General features: G+C 40.0%; 1 protein-coding gene and 1 long non-coding RNA gene across 3 annotated transcripts; one reads left to right on the top strand and one right to left on the bottom strand.

Moving 5' to 3' along the window:
- Window positions 1-64: 64 nt before the first annotated feature.
- Window positions 65-20,008, bottom strand: elk3 (ETS transcription factor ELK3). Of its 2 annotated transcripts, XR_010899666.1 has the most exons (6): window positions 19,638-20,008; window positions 11,266-11,474; window positions 10,184-10,954; window positions 3,813-3,935; window positions 759-1,158; window positions 65-673 (listed from the first exon to the last, which is right to left on the bottom strand). XR_010899666.1 is itself a non-coding variant. In XM_067428238.1 (5 exons), the coding sequence occupies exons 2-5, from the start codon at window positions 11,470-11,472 to the stop codon at window positions 1,054-1,056; spliced, it is 1,206 nt and encodes a 401-aa protein (XP_067284339.1). In that variant the 5' UTR covers window positions 11,473-11,474; window positions 19,638-20,008; the 3' UTR covers window positions 65-1,053. The 2 variants fall into 2 exon arrangements, 1 of the variants encoding a protein (XP_067284339.1); XM_067428238.1 differs by having other exon boundaries at window positions 65-1,158.
- LOC137049648 (uncharacterized) lies at window positions 1,076-16,579 on the top strand. Its single transcript, XR_010899667.1, has 3 exons — window positions 1,076-1,191; window positions 3,783-3,958; window positions 14,802-16,579. It is a non-coding gene; the product is annotated as an uncharacterized lncRNA (long non-coding RNA).
- Window positions 20,009-21,591: the final 1,583 nt, after the last annotated feature.

The raw sequence follows: 21,591 nt of genomic DNA, 5'->3' as shown, positions 1-21,591 counted from the left end.
TTTATTATATTTGTGTTTGTGTGTGTATTTCATCCTGAAATGGTGCAAGGTGTTGAGACGGGAGGATGTTGCGTCGCATTCAATGCTTGTTTTTATTTATAAAACACAAGGCACATTTTCTTTACTCTTGAAAAGCAAAAAAATATAAAATTAATACGAGAATACACTTTTTTTTAATCAATTCATTAATGAAAAATAAAATAAAAAATAACCAGAAGCTATTACAAAGCTTGTCTTTCCAATATTGAAATGGAATTTCGTCTATTACAAAATGTATTTAAGCAGGAAAATAATACAAATACACAATTCTTACACAAAAGGCACAGCCGGTAGTATTTGAAGCACAGTGCATACAACGCAATATTATACAATACAATATCAGACAAACAACAAACAGAAACCCGGTTCACAGCCTCGGAAAAATAAAAAGAGAGACTTAATGCTAACGAGATTTCTTTAATATTGTTTAAATGTTTCTTTGAAGTCTGAACTGGTCGACAAAAGGGGGATCTTTCCAGTTGAAGCACCTTGGGAATGAAGAACAGTTGGGAAGGCTGAAGTTTTGCTTGCAGCATCGTGTTTTGAAGAGGTAGGCCTACAGAAAGTCTACGCTGATTTTAACGTGTTTTCGTCATCCAGCATCGTTTGTCTCTATTCAAAACTGTCGAAAAGACTGAAAAAAAGAAGGCCAGTCTTGAAGATGGTCTCCAATAAAATGAGACTACCGATTTTCTAAAGATCCATTTCCAATGACTCACCTTCTCAAAAAGACACTTCATGTTCTTTGGCATTACCTCATAATAATTCCCTATATTAAGAGCTTGTGGGGGAATTTGTTGAGCTGTTTGGATTGCAGCCTGAGTTTAAAGAGAGAAAAAACGCAAAGTTTGTTGGTCCAAAACTCAACAGAACTGAAGGCTGCTATAGGTGCAGGTGGCCACAAGAGGGTGAAGTGCAGTCTGGCTCAAAACATTACATGAAGGTCCATAATTCCTTCTTAGTGTAATAGTGAAGGTATAATTCTGGGGGTTGGATATACAAATTGTCCAGAAATCAGGATTTCTGGGCGCTGGAGGACAGGAGAAGAGAGGACGATGATGAAGAGGAGTCCAGGTTGGGGAGGGGTACCGGGAGCGGCCCGTTCAGCAGGGTGGGGAACTGTGAGAGTCAGAAAGCAAACATAACATTGAGGTAATGCTACACAGTGAATTGCGATGTCTTCAGTTTGCAACCTGCACGTGCACAGCTAATGCTTCATAGCGTTTAAAGTCCTCAAGAAATCAAAAGTTGTCTTATTTACTTTGTTAGCACACATTACAGGGTGAACAATTAATCCGTGCAAGTTAATACGCAAGGGAAAAAATAGTTTGGCGTGGTAATCTTTAATCAAAATCGGAAAAGTGACTTCCGGTTCACTGGGACTTAAAAAAACATGCAAATAATCGTCTAGTGTACTTGACCGGGTCAGTAATAGTTCACATTCTAATGGGCAAATCTTAACAAGAAATGTCCATGTAATATTTAATGGGAAATATATTGTTATTAAACACACACGCACACACACACACACACACGTATGACTATATGTATGTCTAACTGTGTGTGTGTGTGTGTGTGTGTGTGTGTATGTATATATATATATATATATATATATATATATATATATATATATATATATATATATATATATATATATATATATATATATATATGTATGAATAAATTATAAATTAATGTATTCTTTGTTTGCATGTTGAAATTTTGGGGCTGAACCTTAAAAAATGGCATGCTGTATGTGTGCTTTAGAGTCTATGATTATCATTATTGCAGTGATTTTTATGTTTCTAGCATGTTATATGTCTGACAACATTTCTTCTAACCCCTATTGATGAAGTGCATAGCTTTTAATTTCTTAAACAACCATGTAGGAAGACATCATGGCCATATTCCAAGATGAAAATGTCAAAATCCATCAGGCTCAAACTGTGAAAAAATGGTTGGGGAGGAGCATGAAGAATCATTTTCACACATGAATTGGCACCTCTCCCAGATAGCACAGGTATGTCTGCTAAAGAGACTTAAATGTTCACCCAATAATTAATTATTCACCCTCATGTCATTCGACATCCTTAAAAGCTCTGTTCATCTTCAGAACGTAAATTAAGATATTTTTGTTAATAAAATATATATTAAACATTGTTAAAAAGCCCATCTCACTACAGTGGTTCTACAATAATTTTATGAAGTGACGAGAATAGTTTTTGTGCACAAAAAACCATATAGTGATGACATATGACATATAGTGATGGCTGATTTCGAAACACCGTTATGAATCAGTGTATCGAATCAGCGGCTCGGATCGTCAAAGTCACGTGATTTCATCAGTTTGGTGGTTAGACACACAATTCGAATCATGAATCGATATGCTGATTCATTAAGCTCCCAAGCTTCAGGAAGCAGTGTTTTGAAACAAACAAATTCATCTAGCAGACATCAAATTGATGCAATCAATGGATCATAAATTCAGTGAAAGTTTTTGGGTTGTTCTGGAACAGACTTAACAGAGCGCCCGACTCTTGCATCATCAATATACGATCTTGACCAAAAATGTATGCATTTATTTTCTTGATGAAAATAAATGTTATGATATTCTGTCATGCATCTTTTCATTGTCATCCTGTAATATGGCCATGATTTGTCTTTCATCAAGAAATGAAAAGCTACGCACTCCAATTAGGGTTAGAACTGTTGCCTAACATATAACATGCTAGAAACATAACATTTATATATTTTTTTAAAAAGTTTTTTTTTGTATTGTTATAACTAGATTTCACAAGTGTAGTGAGATTTATCATCACCATAAAACACAAACTAACAAAAACTAACTAACTAACTAACAAACACGCTCATAGTCAGTAAGGCATCATGGTAGCGCTAGGAGAGGAACTTCCTGTTATGTGAGAGCTGACTATACACACAGACAGAGTCTTTTTCAGTTATCACCCCCTCCCTTTTTTAACAGGAAGCTGTTTTTCCCCCATATCCAATGCAGAGAGGAAACATCTGTAGCTTATTTCCAAACCCTAATACACACACGCATACACACACACACTAATACACCAGTAAATCCGTTTCCCGGAGTGACTCAAAAACATCTTAAAAGCATCTTTTTACAGTTCTTTATTTACAGGTACAGATAATATTAAAAAAGGAGAAGAATGGCATGTTAAAAGAAAGAAAAAAACCAGATGGGCCGCAAGAGTTTTCCACCGCAGCCAATAACGGCAGGAACAACAGTCATGTGACGAACCAGAAACTCCCACTCTGGCCGCCCAGGGAGGAAGTGAGAGTGGGGGAGTGATTGTATGCATCTATCTGTGTGTGTGTGGTAGTAAAAGTGCACATCAAGAACTGTCACTATTCCTGTAAAGGCGGAGTAAAGCAGTCGCCATGATTACCTTAATGGTTTCCTGCTGCCTAGTGATGTTTACAGTACAAACTGGACGTTCCTCTCAAAGAGCAAGATGAGCATAAATATACAGTTTGCTTTGTCTTTTTCGCTCGCTCACACACACCTCCCTACACACTCTCCCTCGGGTCAGAACAGGAAGTATCCACAGGATTTCCCCTCTCGCTCACATGAAGACTGAAACATGACACCAAACACAAACGCACGCTAGCAAAACACAAGCAAATCCCTTTCTAAAACACACTCGCATGTCAGCGCTAAACCAAAATAAATGAACAACCACATTCTCACATTCAGATTCCTCTTTTCATAGGTGAAGATTTTGGGAATGTTTTGTGCATACCTGAAAGAGTGAACCATGGCCTTGTAGCCTGGCGGGGCTGAGAGGGGCTACGGGACTCAGGCTGCTCCAGAAATGAATGGAGGACAGGAGGGGACTGGGCGTCAACAGCAAACCAGAGGGAGTCTGAAAAAAGAGGAGTAGAGGAGGTATTGTGAAAGGGGGGAACAGGAACACGAGATGTTATTTGTATTAGTCACCAAAGTCATGGATCATGAAATCCAGAAAATTTGGAAAGATGAATGTGTGTCTCTGCATGTCCACGCACGTCTTTGCGTTGGTTAGCAGGAGATAGCAAGTGAAGTCACGCATAAGAAGTCTGAGAAGTCTTTAAAAAAATTCCCAGACTTTTTACCTGAACAGGACACATTTGGAGTGTTACGGGTGTGCAGCACAAATGCAGCGTCTTTAAGTTGTATTCAACTGTCCTGGACAAAGATAACACTCTGTCTATGCAGTCTTTGCTCAATCTGGGGTTATGAAATAACTGTCTGTTGTAGATGTTTCAGGATGTTTAAAGCAATAGTTCACCCCAAATAAAACTGTCATGTGCTCAACCTCATGTCATTCAAAACCCATTTAATTTTTGTCTTTTGTGGACAAACAGTGGTGACCAAAATTATTAGAACACCTTACAGATCTGACCCTTTTTTGCCTCCAAAGCGTGTTTTTATACACTTATATATTTAATATTTGTATGTCCACCTTTTGCAGCAAACACAGCAGCACATTTCTCTGGCATAGTGTCAATATATTTCCTCTGAGAACTTCAACACTAATGTTATCCCATGCCTTCTGCAACTGAAGCCAAAGGCTTTCCTTTGAATGCACAATAAGATCTGTCCAGTTTATTTTCCAACTCGCCCCAAATGTGCTCGATGGGGTTGAGGTCCAGACTTTGAGGGTGCCAGTCCATCATTTCAGTGTTCTAGCAGATTCCTTCCTTTGCAGGTAGTTCCGGCAATAGTTAGAAGAATGTTTTGGATCATTGTTCTCTTGGAACATAAATCCTGGCCCAGTAAGACACCAGATGCCAAGTGTTCTAATAATTTTGGCCACCACTGTATATCCCAATTACTCTTTTCTATACAGCAAAGGATGGTCGCTTGACCTACTTAAACTATGCCCTAAATGTTTTAAGTATTTGTGAAGAAAAAAGTAAATACTTTTGAGTGTTTCGCAGAAAAGTGGGCAAGCTTTGGGACATACTACTTCATCATAACTGCGTCTTTAACAGACAGCTCTACTACTGCCCTGTAAATTATCTTGTCACAATTATAATCCACCTCATTCCATTTCATTCAATTTCCTACCAGTCATGGGTCTTTCATGCTGAGACTCTCCTCATGTGTTTGCAATTTGCATAATGATGCTTTTTAAAGTTAATGACCAAACTTATCTTTTATTTACTCTTGTTTGTAGTTCTAATTAAATCCTTGTCCAAAGTGCAATGGGTTGTGGGCAATATTATCCGTTAGAGTGTGTACGGATCGGCACTTAGGATTCTGACTGGAAAAAGTAGACCATCCGGGTATCTTTGGAATACTCATTTCAACATAATACGATTTGAAACACACTAATTCGAATTTTTAATATTATTTAGGACAGATAGTAAGTGAATTGGGACGCAGCACCTGTTTACACCTGGCATTAAGATGCCTTTTGGTTGATCGAATCACAAGACGAGGGAGACACATTCCCGTTTACACCTGGTGTTTTAATCCAGACCGGAGATGATGGAATAACACAGAGCGGCAACTTTCTTTTGTTCTCTGAAATCCAAATGACCACGCAGAATGCTGTGATTGTGTGTTAAAAATACAGAAATGGTGAGAGAACATTGTGCTTGGTAGCTTTAAACCAAACTTGGGGTCTTTAGCGAACAAAGTTTAAATCGTGTCTAGCTAGAGTGCATCCAATTATGTTTCTGCATTTGGTCAGTAGGCAGAGAGTAGAAGGTCTTATGTGACTGTTCAAATGTGTTTTTGACCCCCACTGGAAGTGGTCAAAAGTGGACAAGCTCTAAATGTTTTAGACCTCGCTAAGTGATCCGATCGACCAAAACTCCTAGATGATGTCAAACAGCAAAAAGGCACCATAAATTTCCTACAATAGAAAGACTAAAACAAAAAAATTCCCTGAATGAATTTTCACTTCTTGTAAAGAAAAGAGTGACTTCTCTTGTGGTGTCCCCCTGAAGTATACTAAAGTTTTGACGTGCATGCTAGGCTATGTGTAATGCGTGTGGTTTACATTTTACCATTAGCATGGTATGTGCCTTATGCACAGCAAGTATTTTTCTAACTGCGAATACTCAGTTTGCGAAAATTCAGTTTGCACACGCGCCCCGAATTTTCTTGCAGTAATTAGTTGGTCCACAGGGTGGCAACACTGACCCAACCTGTTGTTCAGTCATAAAAGAGCGACTGTGATAGAACAACAACAAAAGTTGAGGGAGATTCGCTCTGGTTTATAAGAGTACAAAGACATTTCTGTTGGTCAAAACTTCTAGAGCAACGCTATAAAATGGAGTATACTTTGAAAGAATATGCATTCCACTGTAAGCATATGTTAGCGTTCACATCAGCACTGAAGTCATATGGGTTTGGAAAGACATGAGGGTGACGATGATTGAATTTTAGGTGACCTGTCCCTTTAAGAGAGAAAGTGAGAGAGAATTCTTCATGAGCATGTAGCTTCCCATGGGTCATGGACTTTGGATCAACAGGTTGTGGCTATAGGGCAGCATGTGAAATCAATTTCTCCTTCTCGCTCCGTTTTCTCTGTCCTGTGTCACTATGCTGTAGTGTGCGAGATTACGGACATATGGCTTTACTTACAGGTTTCTCTTCTCTCGCTCGTGCCCGTCTGTCTGTCCTTTCTCTCCTCCTGTCTCACTCTAACTCTTTTTAAAAACCTGTCTGCCTTCCACACAGTTGTCCTTACACACCCAGTAAAGACCAAACAGTCTCACAGAATAGCTGTATTACCAGTATAGGTGTGTGTCCTGTCTATTTGTTACCTGTTAAAGGCCTATAAAGAGTGCCGGAGGATGTTTTTGTGTTCATTTGTAGCTCTGTTCTAAAACCTAAAAAGCTGCCAACAACTAAATGAAACCTGATTTGAAAGCTCTACATAGGCAGCAACACTATCTCACACAAAATAGGGCAAAATTAGCATATTGCTAAGCTAACAACATGATTCAGTCAAGCATAAAAATACATTACATTTATATACAGTGGTGGCCAAAATTATTAGAACACTTGGCATCTGGGAGTTGTCTTATCGCTCCTGGATTTATTTTCCAAGAGAACAATGATCCGAAACATTCTTCTGACTATTTCCGGAACTACCCACTGGAATCTGCTGGAACATTGAAAATGATGGACTGGCCCCCTCAAAGTCTGGACCTCAACTCCATTGAGCACATTTGGGGCGAGTTGGAAAATAAACTGGACAGATCTTATTGTGCATTCAAAGGAAAGCCTTTGGCTTCAGTTGCAGAAGGCATGGGATAACATTAGTGTTGAAGTTCTCAGAGGAAATATATTGACACTAGCCAGAGAAATGTGCTGCTGTATTTGCTGCAAAAGGTGGACATACAAATATTAAAGATACAAGTGGATAAAAACACATCATCTGATATTTGATGGTCAAAGCAACATCTGCATGTTTAATGAACATTATGAAATGAATTTTTCTTTCGAGGCAAAAAAGGTCTATATTTTCAGATCTGTCAGGTGTTCTAATTATTTTGGCGACCATTGTAGTATATAGTTCATATTTACTTAAACTATTTTTATTAATACGCTTGGTAAATATAAGTAAATGTCTAATGTAATAAGCCCCGTTTCCACCACAGGAATTTTACCCAGGAACTTTGGGGTGGTACTCGGTGTGTTTAGACCGCAGGAACCAGGGTCTAAATGAAGTTCTGGGTAAATATTTCCCCCTCCAAACGGCCCTGCTCGCAAGGTAGTACTTTTTCAAAGTTCAGGAACTTTCAAGGGCGGGACTTGGGCGCTGAACATGCTGATTGGTTGAGCTCCCGCAGCATTTTATTTCAACCGGCATTTTTAAAAGTCTTTTGCGAGGTTCGGTCTACGTTCAGTAAATATCAGTCTTGCTCTCTGTCTGATGGCGCGCGTTCGTCTCAGCCATCTCACGTGCAATGTCCGTAATAGCTGATAATAATATACATTATCATTTTAAATCTAGCTTTACAAGCTTTCTGAATATGCTGCATGCTGCTGAATCTGCATATTAGTGCTCTTTTCTGTCGTTGTTAATTACCTCTTTAATAAACCCATGCATAACCAGCAAAAGCAGCACAGCTTGAATCTCTTCCATACTCGTTATTCATTTTTTTACAGTCTATATTTTTCACCATGTAAACGACCTGACCCGATTACTTTGAAGTGTGCGTCCTTACATGACGTGACAGCGCGCTCATGTTGACAAGAGAGGAAAGCTAAGTTTTCTGAGGGGTAAACTTTTTATTTCGTAAGTTATGAAGATAATGTTGGAATAATGACACAGCGTATATTGCCCCAGGAAGTTTTTACTTTAACTGCACCTGACAGAAGAATTTTTTTTTTTTTCTGAGATGATTATTACACTTTACAACAATATAGCTTATATAATACTGTATTAGTCCTGGTGGCCGTTAAGAGTTGCTATGGCTACAGTTAACACATTCCAGCTGGTGGAGAAAACAGCGTTGACATTTTTGATGCGGCAGACAAAATGCATGTGACAAAATGATTGCGATTGAAAGTCATCACATGTAAACACCAGATCGGTTTAGATAACAACTCATGTAAACAGCCCACTAAATCTTTCAATCGGTACACACAAAAATGAGAGAAAAGTTCCTGTAAAAAAGTTCCTGGTACAAATTGTTACGGGTAATTTAGGTGGAAACGGGGCTATAGAGCGATAAAAATGAGTCTTGTCATTGCTGGCTTTTTCCATTTTCATAATCAGGCTGATATTATTGAATTTTAAAAAACCTTGCTATTGCTAACCTAATATTCTATTGAGCACAAAAATATCTACTTTAAATTGGAATAATCTTTATCAATAATGTTTGATATTAAGTGATTTTTGACATATCATTGAGCAATTGCTTACATTGCCTTTTAACAACTGATTTCAATAGAGCTTTACATTAGCAAGATTCATGAGGCTCAAACTGTAAAATAATGGTACAAGATCTTGACCAAAAATGAATGCACCTCTTGATGAAAATAAATGCTGTGATGTTGTTTTCATCAAGAGGTGCATCATTTTTTGGTCACGATCTTGTATTAGCAATGCAGTCAATATAAGTCCAGCACTAAAGTCTCCTCCAGCACATCCAAAAAGACTTTCAATGAATTTAAGGTATGGACTCAGAGGTGCCAATTCATGTGTGAAAATGATTCTTCATGCTCCTTCCCAACCATTCTTTCACAGTTTGAGCTGATGAACCTTGACATTGTCATCCTGGAATATGGCCATAATGTGTCTTCCTACTTGCCTAGAAATCTAGACGCACCCTAGCGGCAGCAAATCTAATCTGCCCGAGAGTGTCGTCTAGCATCTCTTAATAAACTTCTGAGCTGTAAACACCAAACTCTGGTCGGGCCAATCACATCGTGTATAGAGTCGGTGGGCGGGGCTTAACATAATGACGGCAAAGTTGCGTTTGCGTGCTTCTAGTAAACACAGAAAACAGTCTTTCGAATCAGCTTTGACCACAACTCTGGAAGACTTGGAGTTAAACTTTTCTCTGAGAAAAGAACAAAGAACGGCACTGAAGTCATTCTTAAAAAGGGAAGATGTGTTCGGAGTTTTGCCGACCGGATACGGCGAATGTTTAATTTATCAACGAGCTCTGCTTCACCTTCGTTGCTCTGGTTGGTTGTAGCGCTATCCAATTGCGTGCACGCCGTGCAGAGGGAGTTTGAAAGACAACCATTTATCCCGCCCCTCGGATTGAGCCCTGTCAATGGTGAGTTTCCAGACCAAACATCTTGATGTGGGTCTGGCTTGTCAGGCTAGCTTCCTACATGGTTGTTTAAGAAATGAAAATCTAAACACTCCATCAATTAGGGTTAGAAAAATTGTTGCCCTTTTGGTCAGGCTGTATATTATAATAGCATAATAATACAGAGTTGAATAAAATAGTCTGTTTTTATGTAAATTTGTTGCAATGCATTCTGGGCTTGAGCTATTAATGAAAAAAAAAGCAGGATGTAAATGCCTATGCTTTAGAAACCACTTTTGTTTGGATGCCTTAAAATGCTGTCTAGATAGGCAGCTCACTAGATTTTGGAGCAGATGTCTGTATAGGCTGTATGAACATAAAAATGTGTGACATAGTTGGATACCTGTGCAGTGAAAAAGGCTGGCGTAAGGGACCCTGAGGGCAGTGCTGGGCTGTTGAGGGCGATGGAGCCTAAGTCACTTCCTGAAAGCAGTATGGAAGGTGCAGAGATTTCCAGCTCTTTGGGTTTCCGAGCTTTGGGGGGCAGTCCGTTGCTACCGGTCCTCCTCTCGAGAGGCATGGCCTGATTCTGGGCTCGCTCCCTGTGGCCAGATGATAAATTTAGAGGCTGAGCGATCTGCTCTGAGTCGTCTATGCGAGCCTCCGGGCTCCGCCCCGGCCGCAGCCTATAGACAGGACTATGAATGGGGGAGGGGCTACGGGATGAGCAGGGGGAGGATTTCGAGGGGAAGAAAACCTCTGCGGATGCAGGTGGTGGCGAGGAAGCAAGGGGAACGACCTTCTCTGATCGATTGGTGACAAACCGAATCACTGTTTGTCCTTCCTCCTCTCGTTCACAACCTCGCTGCTTCTCGACTTTGATTGGACGCAGCAGCGGAGGCGGGCTTTGGAGGGAACTGACTGTGAAGGATGAGTATAGACCAGAGTGAAGATACTCGTTCCTACAGGCGGGATTTCTCAGCGATGACAGTGACAGTTTCGGAGACTCCTCCCCCTCACCGCAATCAGATTCCACATCCTGTAACATAACGCCCCCTGTGACGTGACCCCCATCCCGACCGAGCTCCACTGCTTGGGGATCCATCTTCAGAATATCAGGGAATGAGACGAACTTATACACAAACTTCTGACCAATCACCTTCTTTATGATATTCTGCAAGAGAAAGAGGATGATTACAACACACTCTCATTGCAGATCGTAACTATTTTACGCTTGGTGGCCAATTCGTACGATCGCAGTCAGACGTTTTAGACTGATCTGCTTACGCCCCACTGTTAGGCTTAAGGGTGGACCTTCATGCTTAAGTTTTTCTAAAAATCGTACAGTTCTGAACGAATTACATCGTATGAATTCACACGAAATCCCGTAAAATAGTTACGTTTTCTCATGAGATCGGATTGATGATTATCATTGGTCAGACGTTTGATAGACACTTTCATTTGTGAAATGTGAGCTTGTGTAACCTTGTCGTAGTAGTAGCGTAGTGCTCGGCTAAGTTTGTCGTAGTTCATGTTGGTCTTGTTTTTGCGTAGGCCCCAAAGTTTGGCGACTTCTTCCGATTTGAGCAGCTTGAACTCGCCGTCGTTGGAGGTCCAGCAAATCAGGTGCTTATGGCTCTGATCCAGCAGTAGCTGCAGCAGAAACTGCCACAGCGTGATGGCACTCTCCATATCTGTTAAACGAGAGAAGTAACATTTTAATAATCATAATCAGGCTGATATTCTTCTCCAAAACCTAGTATGTTGTCTTACTACCTTAGAATTTTGGATAAAATTAGGTATCTTAAAAAGGCAGCACCTTAAAATGCTGTTTAGGTAGGTAGCTTGCTAGATTTTGTTACAGAGTGGTTGTTTCTTGTACTGATTTAAAGCGATGTGTATCATTGTGAGCAAGGTGAGAATGTGGCGTAATTTCATTAAGTGTCTATCTAATTTAAATTAGCCACGGTTACGCTGTCTGCGTTGCTTGTTTATTGGGCAAGAAAAGGTGGCATGAGGACATTTTTTAATGACCCTAACAAGGTTTGAGTATCTGAAGAAAGATCTTGTGGTACCGCAAAGCCAAATTTAGTTTGTGTCTGGATGTGCGCAGACCAGAGCCTTGATCTGATAATCAGACATCCTTCCAGGAGTGATTGCGTTTACTTTGTACAAACTTTCCTTTAACCATCCATGCAGGTTTTTCACAGGAAGTGGTGAAATGGGAGAGGCCGGAGCATCAGTATAAACATAGCCACATTAAAGAACGCCGCGTTCGTGCTCCTGAATCCATCCTCTCCCTTTAATTTCCCCTTTTCCCTCTGCACTCTTCATCTCTCGCATGAACAAAAAAACGTCATTCCTGGGTGCCCTCCCACAAACTCTTCAAGCATTTCCTGCTCTGTTGTACATTAACGCACAGGCTCATAAACAACAAAGGGCTATCAGCCAGAAAGACTGACACAAGAACGGCTTGCAAACAAGCAACATGTTCCATCATCGGCCATCCCTCTTTGGGATGGAGGTGTCCACTCAAAGGCAGGCAAATACACCCACTTGTGAACAGAGATTACTAACAAGGCAAACATGGAGTTTGTCCACAAGACCCTGTTCATAAACATGGATTAAAGGTAGAGATAAGGGAGTAAAGGGGGAAAACATCCTAAACCCATCATTAAAGGGATTTTTAAAGGTCTGTCACCCAAAAATGAAAGTCCAGTTCTATCATTTACTCTACCCGAAAGTTTGGGTTCAGTAATAAAAAAAGAAAAGAAGACATTAATACTTTTACCTTAAATGTCAGTAAAGACTACACAAATTTCAAAAGCTGTTCTTTTGAATTTTCTATTCCTCAAAGAATCCTGCAAAAAATGCATCATGGTTTACACAATAATACTAAGCAGAACTGTTTTCCACATTGATAGTAATAAGAAATGTTTCTTGAGCAGCCAATCAGCATATTATAATGATTTCTGAAGGATCACGTGACTCTGAAGACTGGAGTAATGATGCTGAAAATTTTGCTTTTCCACCACAGGAATAAATTAATATAAAACAGCTTAAATTGTAATAATAGCTCTTAATATTTTAATAATATTTGTATTAATAGTTCTTAATGTCAGTTATAACTATTTTTTTGATAACATAAATGTAGCTGTGCATGGTGAGCATAAGAGACCTCTTTCAAAAACATATAAAAACCACACACTTTTGAATGGTAGTGTATGAGTTCTGTTTTATCAAAATACCGGCCGATCAAGAATAACATGGGGGAAAAACATGAAGTCAGTACTTCCCTTAATATTATCTGCTGCCTAATCTGTGAACAATCACCCACACCGTCATTATCAGACCTTAATTCTGACAACATGCAAAGATGCACATGTTCAATCTTTACACACTGGATGGCCGCCCATGTTGAAGAATGCTTCGATCGCCCAGTTTTTGTGAATGGTTTTCAGAGAAGAAAAATGCCTAAAAATGCTCTTTATACTGCGGCGCTGTGGTTGGACACAGACAGGAAGCTGCGATCTCACAAAACAGGATGTGCATAAAGATATCTGCTCACATTCCTTCAAGAAACCTTAGACACATCAGCCAGTGTTGTGACATTTATAGCTTGGATAACATGATTTGAGTGATGTTAAGTTGTCCTCCACTAGACTTCTCAGATCATTGATATTTAAAAATGTATTTTTATTTTTTTCTAGCACACTCTGAAGTTGAAGTCAATATGGAAGTGTATCCATTGAGTGTAAGATAAGGATTTTCTAGTCAACAGGAGTGAGTTTCTTCATGCATGTGGTCTGGGACTGACTCCAATAGGAGGGCACAGTGGTTCAATGTTAAAAGCCCAACAGTAGAGGAAGTTTAAATCTTGCTTGGGCCGCTTCCTGTGACTGCTGTCGTCATGTCATTGAGCCACACATTTAACCTCAGTGTACTCTCATAACCTTTTGCTCTTCATCCCAGGTAACATTTTGGAAAATATAAAGATTTATACGAAACCTGAACACTCTGACCAAGGGCTAAAACAATGACCACAGATTTTCATTTTTAGCTGAACCATCCATTTAAACGTATTATATTGTACAGAGTTTCTGCTTATTTTTTCTTCGTATTTTCAATGCAGAAGAGAGGGACAGAGTGCAGGAAGACCTGGGTGGAGGGACAGAAAGGACCTCAGGTTGAGGTCTGACAGCTGTCGGAAACCAGTTTGACCAGAATTCAAAGCTGTCAAGTGTGTGTGTGTGTGTGTGTGTGTGTGTGTGTGTGTGTGTGTGTGTGTGTGTGTGTGTGTGTGTGTGTGTGTGTGTGTGTGAGAGAGAGAGAGAGAGAGAGAGAGAGAGAGAGAGAGAGAGAGAGAGAGAGAGAGCGAGAGATAGAGAGAGAGAGAGAGAGAGAGAGAGAGAGAGAGAGCGAGAGATAGAGAGAGAGAGTACACAAACGTTTATACACACTCCTGGGTTTTAACTAGCGTTACATCATACCCTTTGGTAACTGTAAGTCAGTCAAACAGGGCGGGTTGGCGTTTACTGTGGCCTTCCTGCAGTCTGAGCCAGCGCTCTCCCAAGACAGAGCGATGGATGGAGGGAACGAACAAGACAGAGCGCTAGATGGAGAAATGATGCTGGCTGACTCACTAGTGTGGAGAGCTCTGACACAGACCATGTTTTATTGGCCAAGAGGAACTCCCTGGTTGCAGACTGCCTTATTTTGGGAAAGTCTTTGTCATAAAGATGAACAAGCTTAAACTTTCACCCTAGTTTTCGCTTATCAGACTGACGGCTCTGGAAGTCATCAAGGGATTGATCAAATACTGAGCCTTAAAGACCAAACAGGACAGGCTACAATCAAACCTAAAATACTTAGTTCACACTTATAGCGTGCTTCTTTTGGTCTGGAACACACACACACACAAAAAAGAAACGATACTGCCATTTTAACACTGAACCTAAGAAAGTATATTCCATTTTGATTTCATGTTTGCTTTACAAGACTTTTCTTTTTTGTCTTTTTAGATGAAAATCAGAAGCATGCTTTGGTCAAACCTGTGGTGACAAAGGAGGAAGTGCTCGGAAATCGCTGCCAATACAGATATTTATCAGGAAGTGCTACACACACATACACACACACACACACACACACACACACACACTCATTCATTACTCTTCTACATATGTGACACAGATCTCATTATGCATGCTCATACAGCAATATACAGTTTTATCTCGTACTCCACACTTGGGCACAACATAAAAGCTCACTATACGCCACACATTGTCGCCCAATTAATTTTTTTCCAAGCCCCCAAAGAAGCAAAATGAAACCATTTCCTGCTCCAGCATCCTCTGTGCGGAGCATCTGCGTTAAACGACCGTAAAACTGTCTATATCAGGACTTCCTCCAATTCTCCTTTGAAGGGCGTCTTCCTGGGAATGCCGATCCCGAACTGAAAGGTAGGAATTCCTGCTGCGGGGAGCAAACACAGGAACGCGGGGACCACACGGACACAAGGCACAAATGGGAGGTTTCCTCTTCTCTTTTCGTGCTGGCACAAAGCTCTCGCCCATATGGACATCTATAGACTGACATATTGCATGTGAGACCCTGAAGAACAGACTCATGGATTCCCAGATTTACTGCCCTAATCAATGGAAATAAACACAAGAAGCTGATTTCAAAAGCTCTTGGCCGTTTGGAAAAGTGCCTGCATGGAACGTGGCTGTAAAAGTCATTGTTAGATTATTGCAAGAGGGGAAAAAATGTCTCCCTTTTAAGCACTGCTGCTGTGTACAAATGTGATTTGCATGTGCAAATCTGGAGTTTTTGTCTCTTTATTGTCTTTCAATGTGAGCAGTGAAACTGTGCGGAAGCAATGTTTGAATCCTCAGCCAGACAGTTTGATGCAAAATTGCATTTAGGCATGTAGAGAGACCTCATGACAAACAAATAATGGACAGTTTGCGTTAAACAAAAAAACTCACGCTCAACCATAGTGTGTCTGCACTGCCTTGGCTCTGTTCTTATGCTGCTGTCTGGCATGCATCAGCTTCATGGTCATTGGGTTTAAGGCTGTTTTAACACATTTCATGAAATAAATGGATAAATCTGTTTAACAATTAATTGGTGAGGCATTAGTAGGTCCACATGGATTCTTTCAAAAACTTCTACATATCCCCATGACAATCATGATTAAGAAATATTTTTGTGAAAAAGGGAGTATAAATAAGTTTTCAACTAAAAATGTTAAACTTTTTATGCGTTTTGCCTGTTCGTTTATGCAACAATGGTGTTTTTGGGGCCTGAAAATGCAAACTTTTGGTTTCAAGGTATCAAAGGGCAAGTTTTGGCAAGCTATACTGTTGTCAATTTCATGTAAACTACAGAAACACAAATTGGTGAAGACGGTGAGATCATGTCTGGTCTATAGGCAGAGGTAGTGTAGCATATATCATGTTCAGTCTATACAGGAATAGTTTCTTAACAAAGTGATATCGCCATCTACTTGCCTGGCATGCATATTACAGCATTTTTAGTCACGGATCCGTGTGAATAGGGATAGTTGTTGACAACTTTGCCGTCTGTATGTAAAATAACTTTTCTGTTAGTACATTGTTGTTGTGTAACCATACCCTAAGAGTAGTACTTTTTAGACCGCATTTACATGACATTTGACCCAATTCCCTCAATTTCCTCCCATGTGGCTTGTATCAGATATACCCACAAACATATGGCATGAAAAAACTAATCTTGCGAATGACGTCAACTCAGGTGGACACCAATCGGGATCACATGAGTATTTATTGGTGCAATGGAGGACCAAGTTTCCACAAAGATGGTGTGGAATGCAAAAGCATGCATTATCATTTCATCTTCGTCCATTGTAAATCGCATGGTTTTTATTTCCTTCTTTGGCCTTTGGATTTTCGGGGTCAGTATGTCTACCTTTGGTTGTTTCGCCAAGTGTATAATGTAAATGCAGAAATGGGATATGGGTCATTGGATATGGGTCATCTGTAAGCTGGTCGTCAAAAAATCTGGATAGTCAACAAATAGGAATTGAGCATCAAGACCTGCAGTGTAAATGTGGCCCTATAACTGTTTGCCTGTTTTTTCCCCCATTAAATGGTGCAGAAAATGTGCAAAAGTCCACAGATACCATCTGGGCCTAAACAACAGTAAGAAAACACCCTTTTCGTGTGTGTGTGTGTGTGCGTGGGGGGGGGGGGGGGGGGGACCACTTTATAATCTCATGTATTCATTTTAAAATAAAACAATTTTGCAATAAGGTATAAAATAAGTAAAATCTACTTAACTTTACAATGCTAAGTTCACATAATGCAGTTGTGGAATTATTCACTTTTTTGACAGTTTTATTGTAGTTTAGTAACTTGTTTTGTGACACCTATTTTGCATAATCTTTGCATAGCCTTAATGTTAAGATTGCCTTAAGAACTACTTTGAGCACATTAGATCGATCCTATTGAAATGATTTAAAAAAGTTATGATCAGTCTTGAAGAAAAAAAAAAAAAAGATGATCAACTTTTAAGACTAGTCTAAGCAGTTTATGCAACCGGCCACTCGAGTTCATTTTCTACTGCTTAAAGATTATCCATTGATTGTTAGAGTAATTGTGTTTTGCTACCAGACTTGAAGTAGTTTAATTAAATAAACTTCTTTTTAAATGCAACCACATCAGAAATGCAAGTTGATTGAATATTTTAAAGTCACCATGAAATCCAAATGGATGTTTTATGGAATATTGTAGTAGTTACAAATGATTTATCCATGCAAAATCATTACTTGTTAAAATGCATATGTACTTGTGATCTTTAATTTAAATCCCTTCCCCTCTTTCTTGGAGTGAGGCATTTACTGGCACAAAGGCGGGACAACCTGTCAATCACATGAGATCGACAAATGGCAAACCAAAAACATCTAATCAATTCCCAATGGACAAAAGCAAGTACATTTTTTCTTGTTGGAGGAGCCTGCTGACTTTAGATGTACACACTCACATAATGTTGCATTTTCCAAGTCATTTTTTTCAGTGTAAAGCTGGATTTTTTCCCCCTGAGATTGCTGCAAATGAGAGTTGCATCAAGCAATCACCTATTCCGAACACAACAGATAACGTTTTAACAGCACTGAAGTTCAAAGAGTCAATAGAAAACACCAAGATAAAGAAAAAGAAAAAAAACACCACCAACCCATCTAACCTACAGGAAGTGGACAGGAGGAACACGACTAGACTTTACACACAGTGTGTCCGAAGCAAAAGGCAGCTTATCAGGAAACTTATACTGCCTGATAAAGCTGTTTTGTTTTTCAAACTCTCACACATTGCCGGTGTGTGTATGAAAGGTGAGAAAACGATGAGAAGGTGCGCTCCAGACTCTCCGGCGCAAAGTGACACGCTCACGGCTTCCAAGACTCGTGCAACAGACTGTTCGCAGGCACAGTGTTTTGAATGGCCCCTAGACAGCTTTTAAACACCAAACTTGCCGTCGCGCTCACAAACCCCTCCACTGTAACGCCAGCGGAAACTCGTAATGAGATTAGTTGGTGTGCGCAGACATTACTTCGCCATGACTAAATGTGCGCTCTTCCTGCGCACACAGACTGCAGTGGAAAATTCAGGGAGCTCCTGCTGAAGAGGGGGAGAAAAGAGAGCCGTGAAGGACTTTTCTCCACGACCACATTTCTCCAGAGAGACCTGCAGCTCTTGAAATTACGCAGACAGATCTGAGAATGTCTGGCTGTGCGTCTGTGTCCAAATAGTGGCTCAGAAAGAGTAGATATACTCTAGATATTGTTTTATGGTTTGTTAGATTATAGGTTGGCATAGATTGGTTTATCATCATAGGGCTTTTTTTCTTTGGCGACGCCAAAACCTGTATAACTCCAAATCTACCCAACCAATCTAACCATACAGGAAGTAGATAGGAGGAACTTTACACACAATGTGACAGTGAGTCCAAAACTCCAAAATAGAAGGAAACGGCCTCAAAAACGGCATTAGTTTTAAAAAAAGACGACGAGCCTTATTTATTTATTAATGAATAAATTAAGTGCCATCAAGTATCAGTATTTGGACACTTTCTGGTTGTCATAGTTGAACATGTTTATGGAGTGAACTTGACAACTTGGGTTAGTTCCGAGGAAAGCTCTAGCATCATCTGCTATCTATTGCAACAAAGTCCATTCATGTAAGAGTGACTTACAGTTATGTGTCTAAAGACTTTTCGCGGTCACAAACATCGATCACCCCCAGCATATCCAGATGCAGGGGCAACATCAGCTCTATAGGGCTGAACTGAAGTTTCTTTGTTTGCCCCAATGACTCATTTTCAAGATGCTGTCTGCTGCCAGTTTCAATCCGGAAGCGCATGGCAATTAGTCTGCTGCTGTTTCCAGACAAACCAGAAACTCTACTAGTGCTTTTAAAGCGCCAGGAGCCAAATTTCTGCATTTTATAACAGTCCTGCTTTCAAATGTACAACCATCAAAATGTTTGAAATATCCAACATGAACTCGTGAGCTCAACAGGTATTCAGACTTGCATCAGCCGTGCGTAAATTGCGCGAAAGTAACGGGAACGGTGGACACTTGAAATGTCTATTTATTTTTGTGCATACATTTAGTTCACTTGTATAGGCTACAGCCGTCTAAACACCGCTTCTGAACATTTCAAACAGTCCCTTCATTTGGATAGGTTCATTCTTTTTTGAGGATATCAAGTTTCAGTCCTGTACTTTGGAAGCGTTCTTCCTTTTATTGTTATTGTGAAGTAATTATACATTTGTAAACATTTATAAAACATTCGGATAGTTTGGATGGATTATTCACATACCTGTGCGTAATGGTCGGTTTTTTTGGGGGGGTCCTTTTTCACTTTATTAAAAAGAATTCCGTATAATGCGCTGTTTTTCCATGCTGTCGGCCGTCTCGGCAGCTCTCAGTCGGACTGTAATGGGATCCCGACTGTTTTCTCCCTCTCTCTCTCTCTCTCTCTCTCTCTCTCTCTCTCTCTCTCTCTCTCTCTCTCTCTCTCTCTCTCTCTCTCTCTCTCTTTCTCTAAGCAGGAAGTTGGTGCAGGCAGACAGCGAGCCGGCTCACTTCCTCTCGCCGTGCGCTATTCCCCAGGCGCTCGGCCCGTCTGTGTAAACACGCTTTTCCTTCTCCAGCCACCATCCGACATTCAAGAACACGAGCACACACGCGCGGACGCGGATGCGCGCACACGCAGTATACTGTAACCTGAATCTGCTGAGAGCTGAGCACGCTGACGTCACCCTCTTCCTGCCCGGGACCCGCCGGGAGGAGCCCGTGTTCCTTCCTCCACACACATTTGTGTGTGTGTGTGTGTGTGTGTGTGTGTGTGTATGTGTGTGTAATCCAGGTAAACCCTACGTTATGGGGACAAAAGTCCCCACAAGATGGAAATATCAGACATCCTTGTCCTTGTGGACATATTTGGTGCCCATGAGGAAAACATTTTCACATGAGGGAACATTTTCTGTGATGGGTAGGTTTAGGGGTGGAGTTCGGGATAGTGTATAGAAGATACAAATTATACAGTATAAAAAGCATTATGTCAATGGAAAGTCCCCATAAAATGTGAATTTTACGCGAGTGCGCGTGTGTCTGTCTGATTGTGACGTTTGAAGATCAAATTACTAGAAAACGTCCTTATAACCAAGTCTGGAATCTGGAAAAACATTCTTAAAGAGAATATAGGTCATTCTATTAAATGCGTGACTTTTTCCTCTTGAAATGGTGATTTCCAAAGTACAGCTAGTATTGAACATAGCAGGCTAGCCTACTGTCAGACAAAAACGCGTTCAAGTGATAATAATTCAAATTGTGCCATCTAATGCTAAAGTAATACCTTTTTAATACGCACTGGGAATATGTTTATGCATGCAGAACAGTAACATTGTTCTGTCAGATAGCGCTTTCGAAAAGCAAGGTTATTTCCCCACAAATAACCACTTTTTTTGCATATATTTTGCAAAGTTTGCTTTTGGCATGACAAAATACTTGCAATGTAGCAATGCAAATTAGTGCCGGTAATATTAGCATATACAATGTGCATTTAAAAGTATACGGCTTCAACAAATAAATCTATATCTCCCTCAGTAACTGAGTGGCATGGGGCTCCAGGGGGTGGAACCATATCGATTTCCTGGAGGGATATCCACTGACAGGAAGCCGGATCCTTCAAAAATCACACGCACGCACGCACGCACACTCCACACACACACACACACACACACACAGAGAGAGAGAGAGAGAGAGAGAGAGAGAGAGATTTTAAATTGATTTGTTTTTACTGATGCTGTAACCTTAATTTAGCTGAGTGCTGATATAATTCACTAGGCCTGAATCTGTCCACTTGAGATGTTCACACTGAGATTTTAAGGGGCATATGCAAACAATTATGATCTTAGGTTTTGTCTGTTCATCATCTGCGATCTAGTGGGGAATGACGCCATTACAACCAGCGCATGCACACGTCATAATAATAATAATAATAATAATAATAATAATAATAATAATAATAATAATAATAATAATAATAAAAATAGTAATAATAATCTTAAACGTCAATGTTTAACAGTTAAAATAATTATTCACAAAACAATGTCCCCAAGATTTTGCCTACATTTCATGTTTTTCTTGCTGAGATTTCTCTTATTGTAAACTCTCTTAAACTCATGATAATAAGAATAAAAGTTTCGTAAGAACTATTATCATATTTTTCTTACTTATTGAGACGCCATTGTTTTTTCCCCTCCATTTTT

This window comes from Pseudorasbora parva, chromosome 20, assembly GCF_024679245.1.
Source record: "Pseudorasbora parva isolate DD20220531a chromosome 20, ASM2467924v1, whole genome shotgun sequence".
In the NCBI taxonomy this organism is placed as follows: Eukaryota; Metazoa; Chordata; class Actinopteri; order Cypriniformes; family Gobionidae; genus Pseudorasbora; species Pseudorasbora parva.
Note: the sequence above shows the minus strand (reverse complement) of the source record. Positions and strands in the feature narration are given on the sequence as shown.

Excerpts from the sequence above, each read along its gene's own strand:
- elk3 (XM_067428238.1), bottom strand. The coding sequence starts at position 11,472 with ATGGAGAGTGCCATCACGCTGTGGCAGTTTCTGCTGCAGCTACTGCTG. Across the intron at positions 10,955-11,265 it reads TACGCTACTACTACGACAAG|AATATCATAAAGAAGGTGAT; the intron begins GTTACACAAGCT and ends TTTCTCTTGCAG. Across the intron at positions 3,936-10,183 it reads CAGCCTTTTTCACTGCACAG|ACTCCCTCTGGTTTGCTGTT; the intron begins GTATCCAACTAT and ends CTCTTTTTTCAG.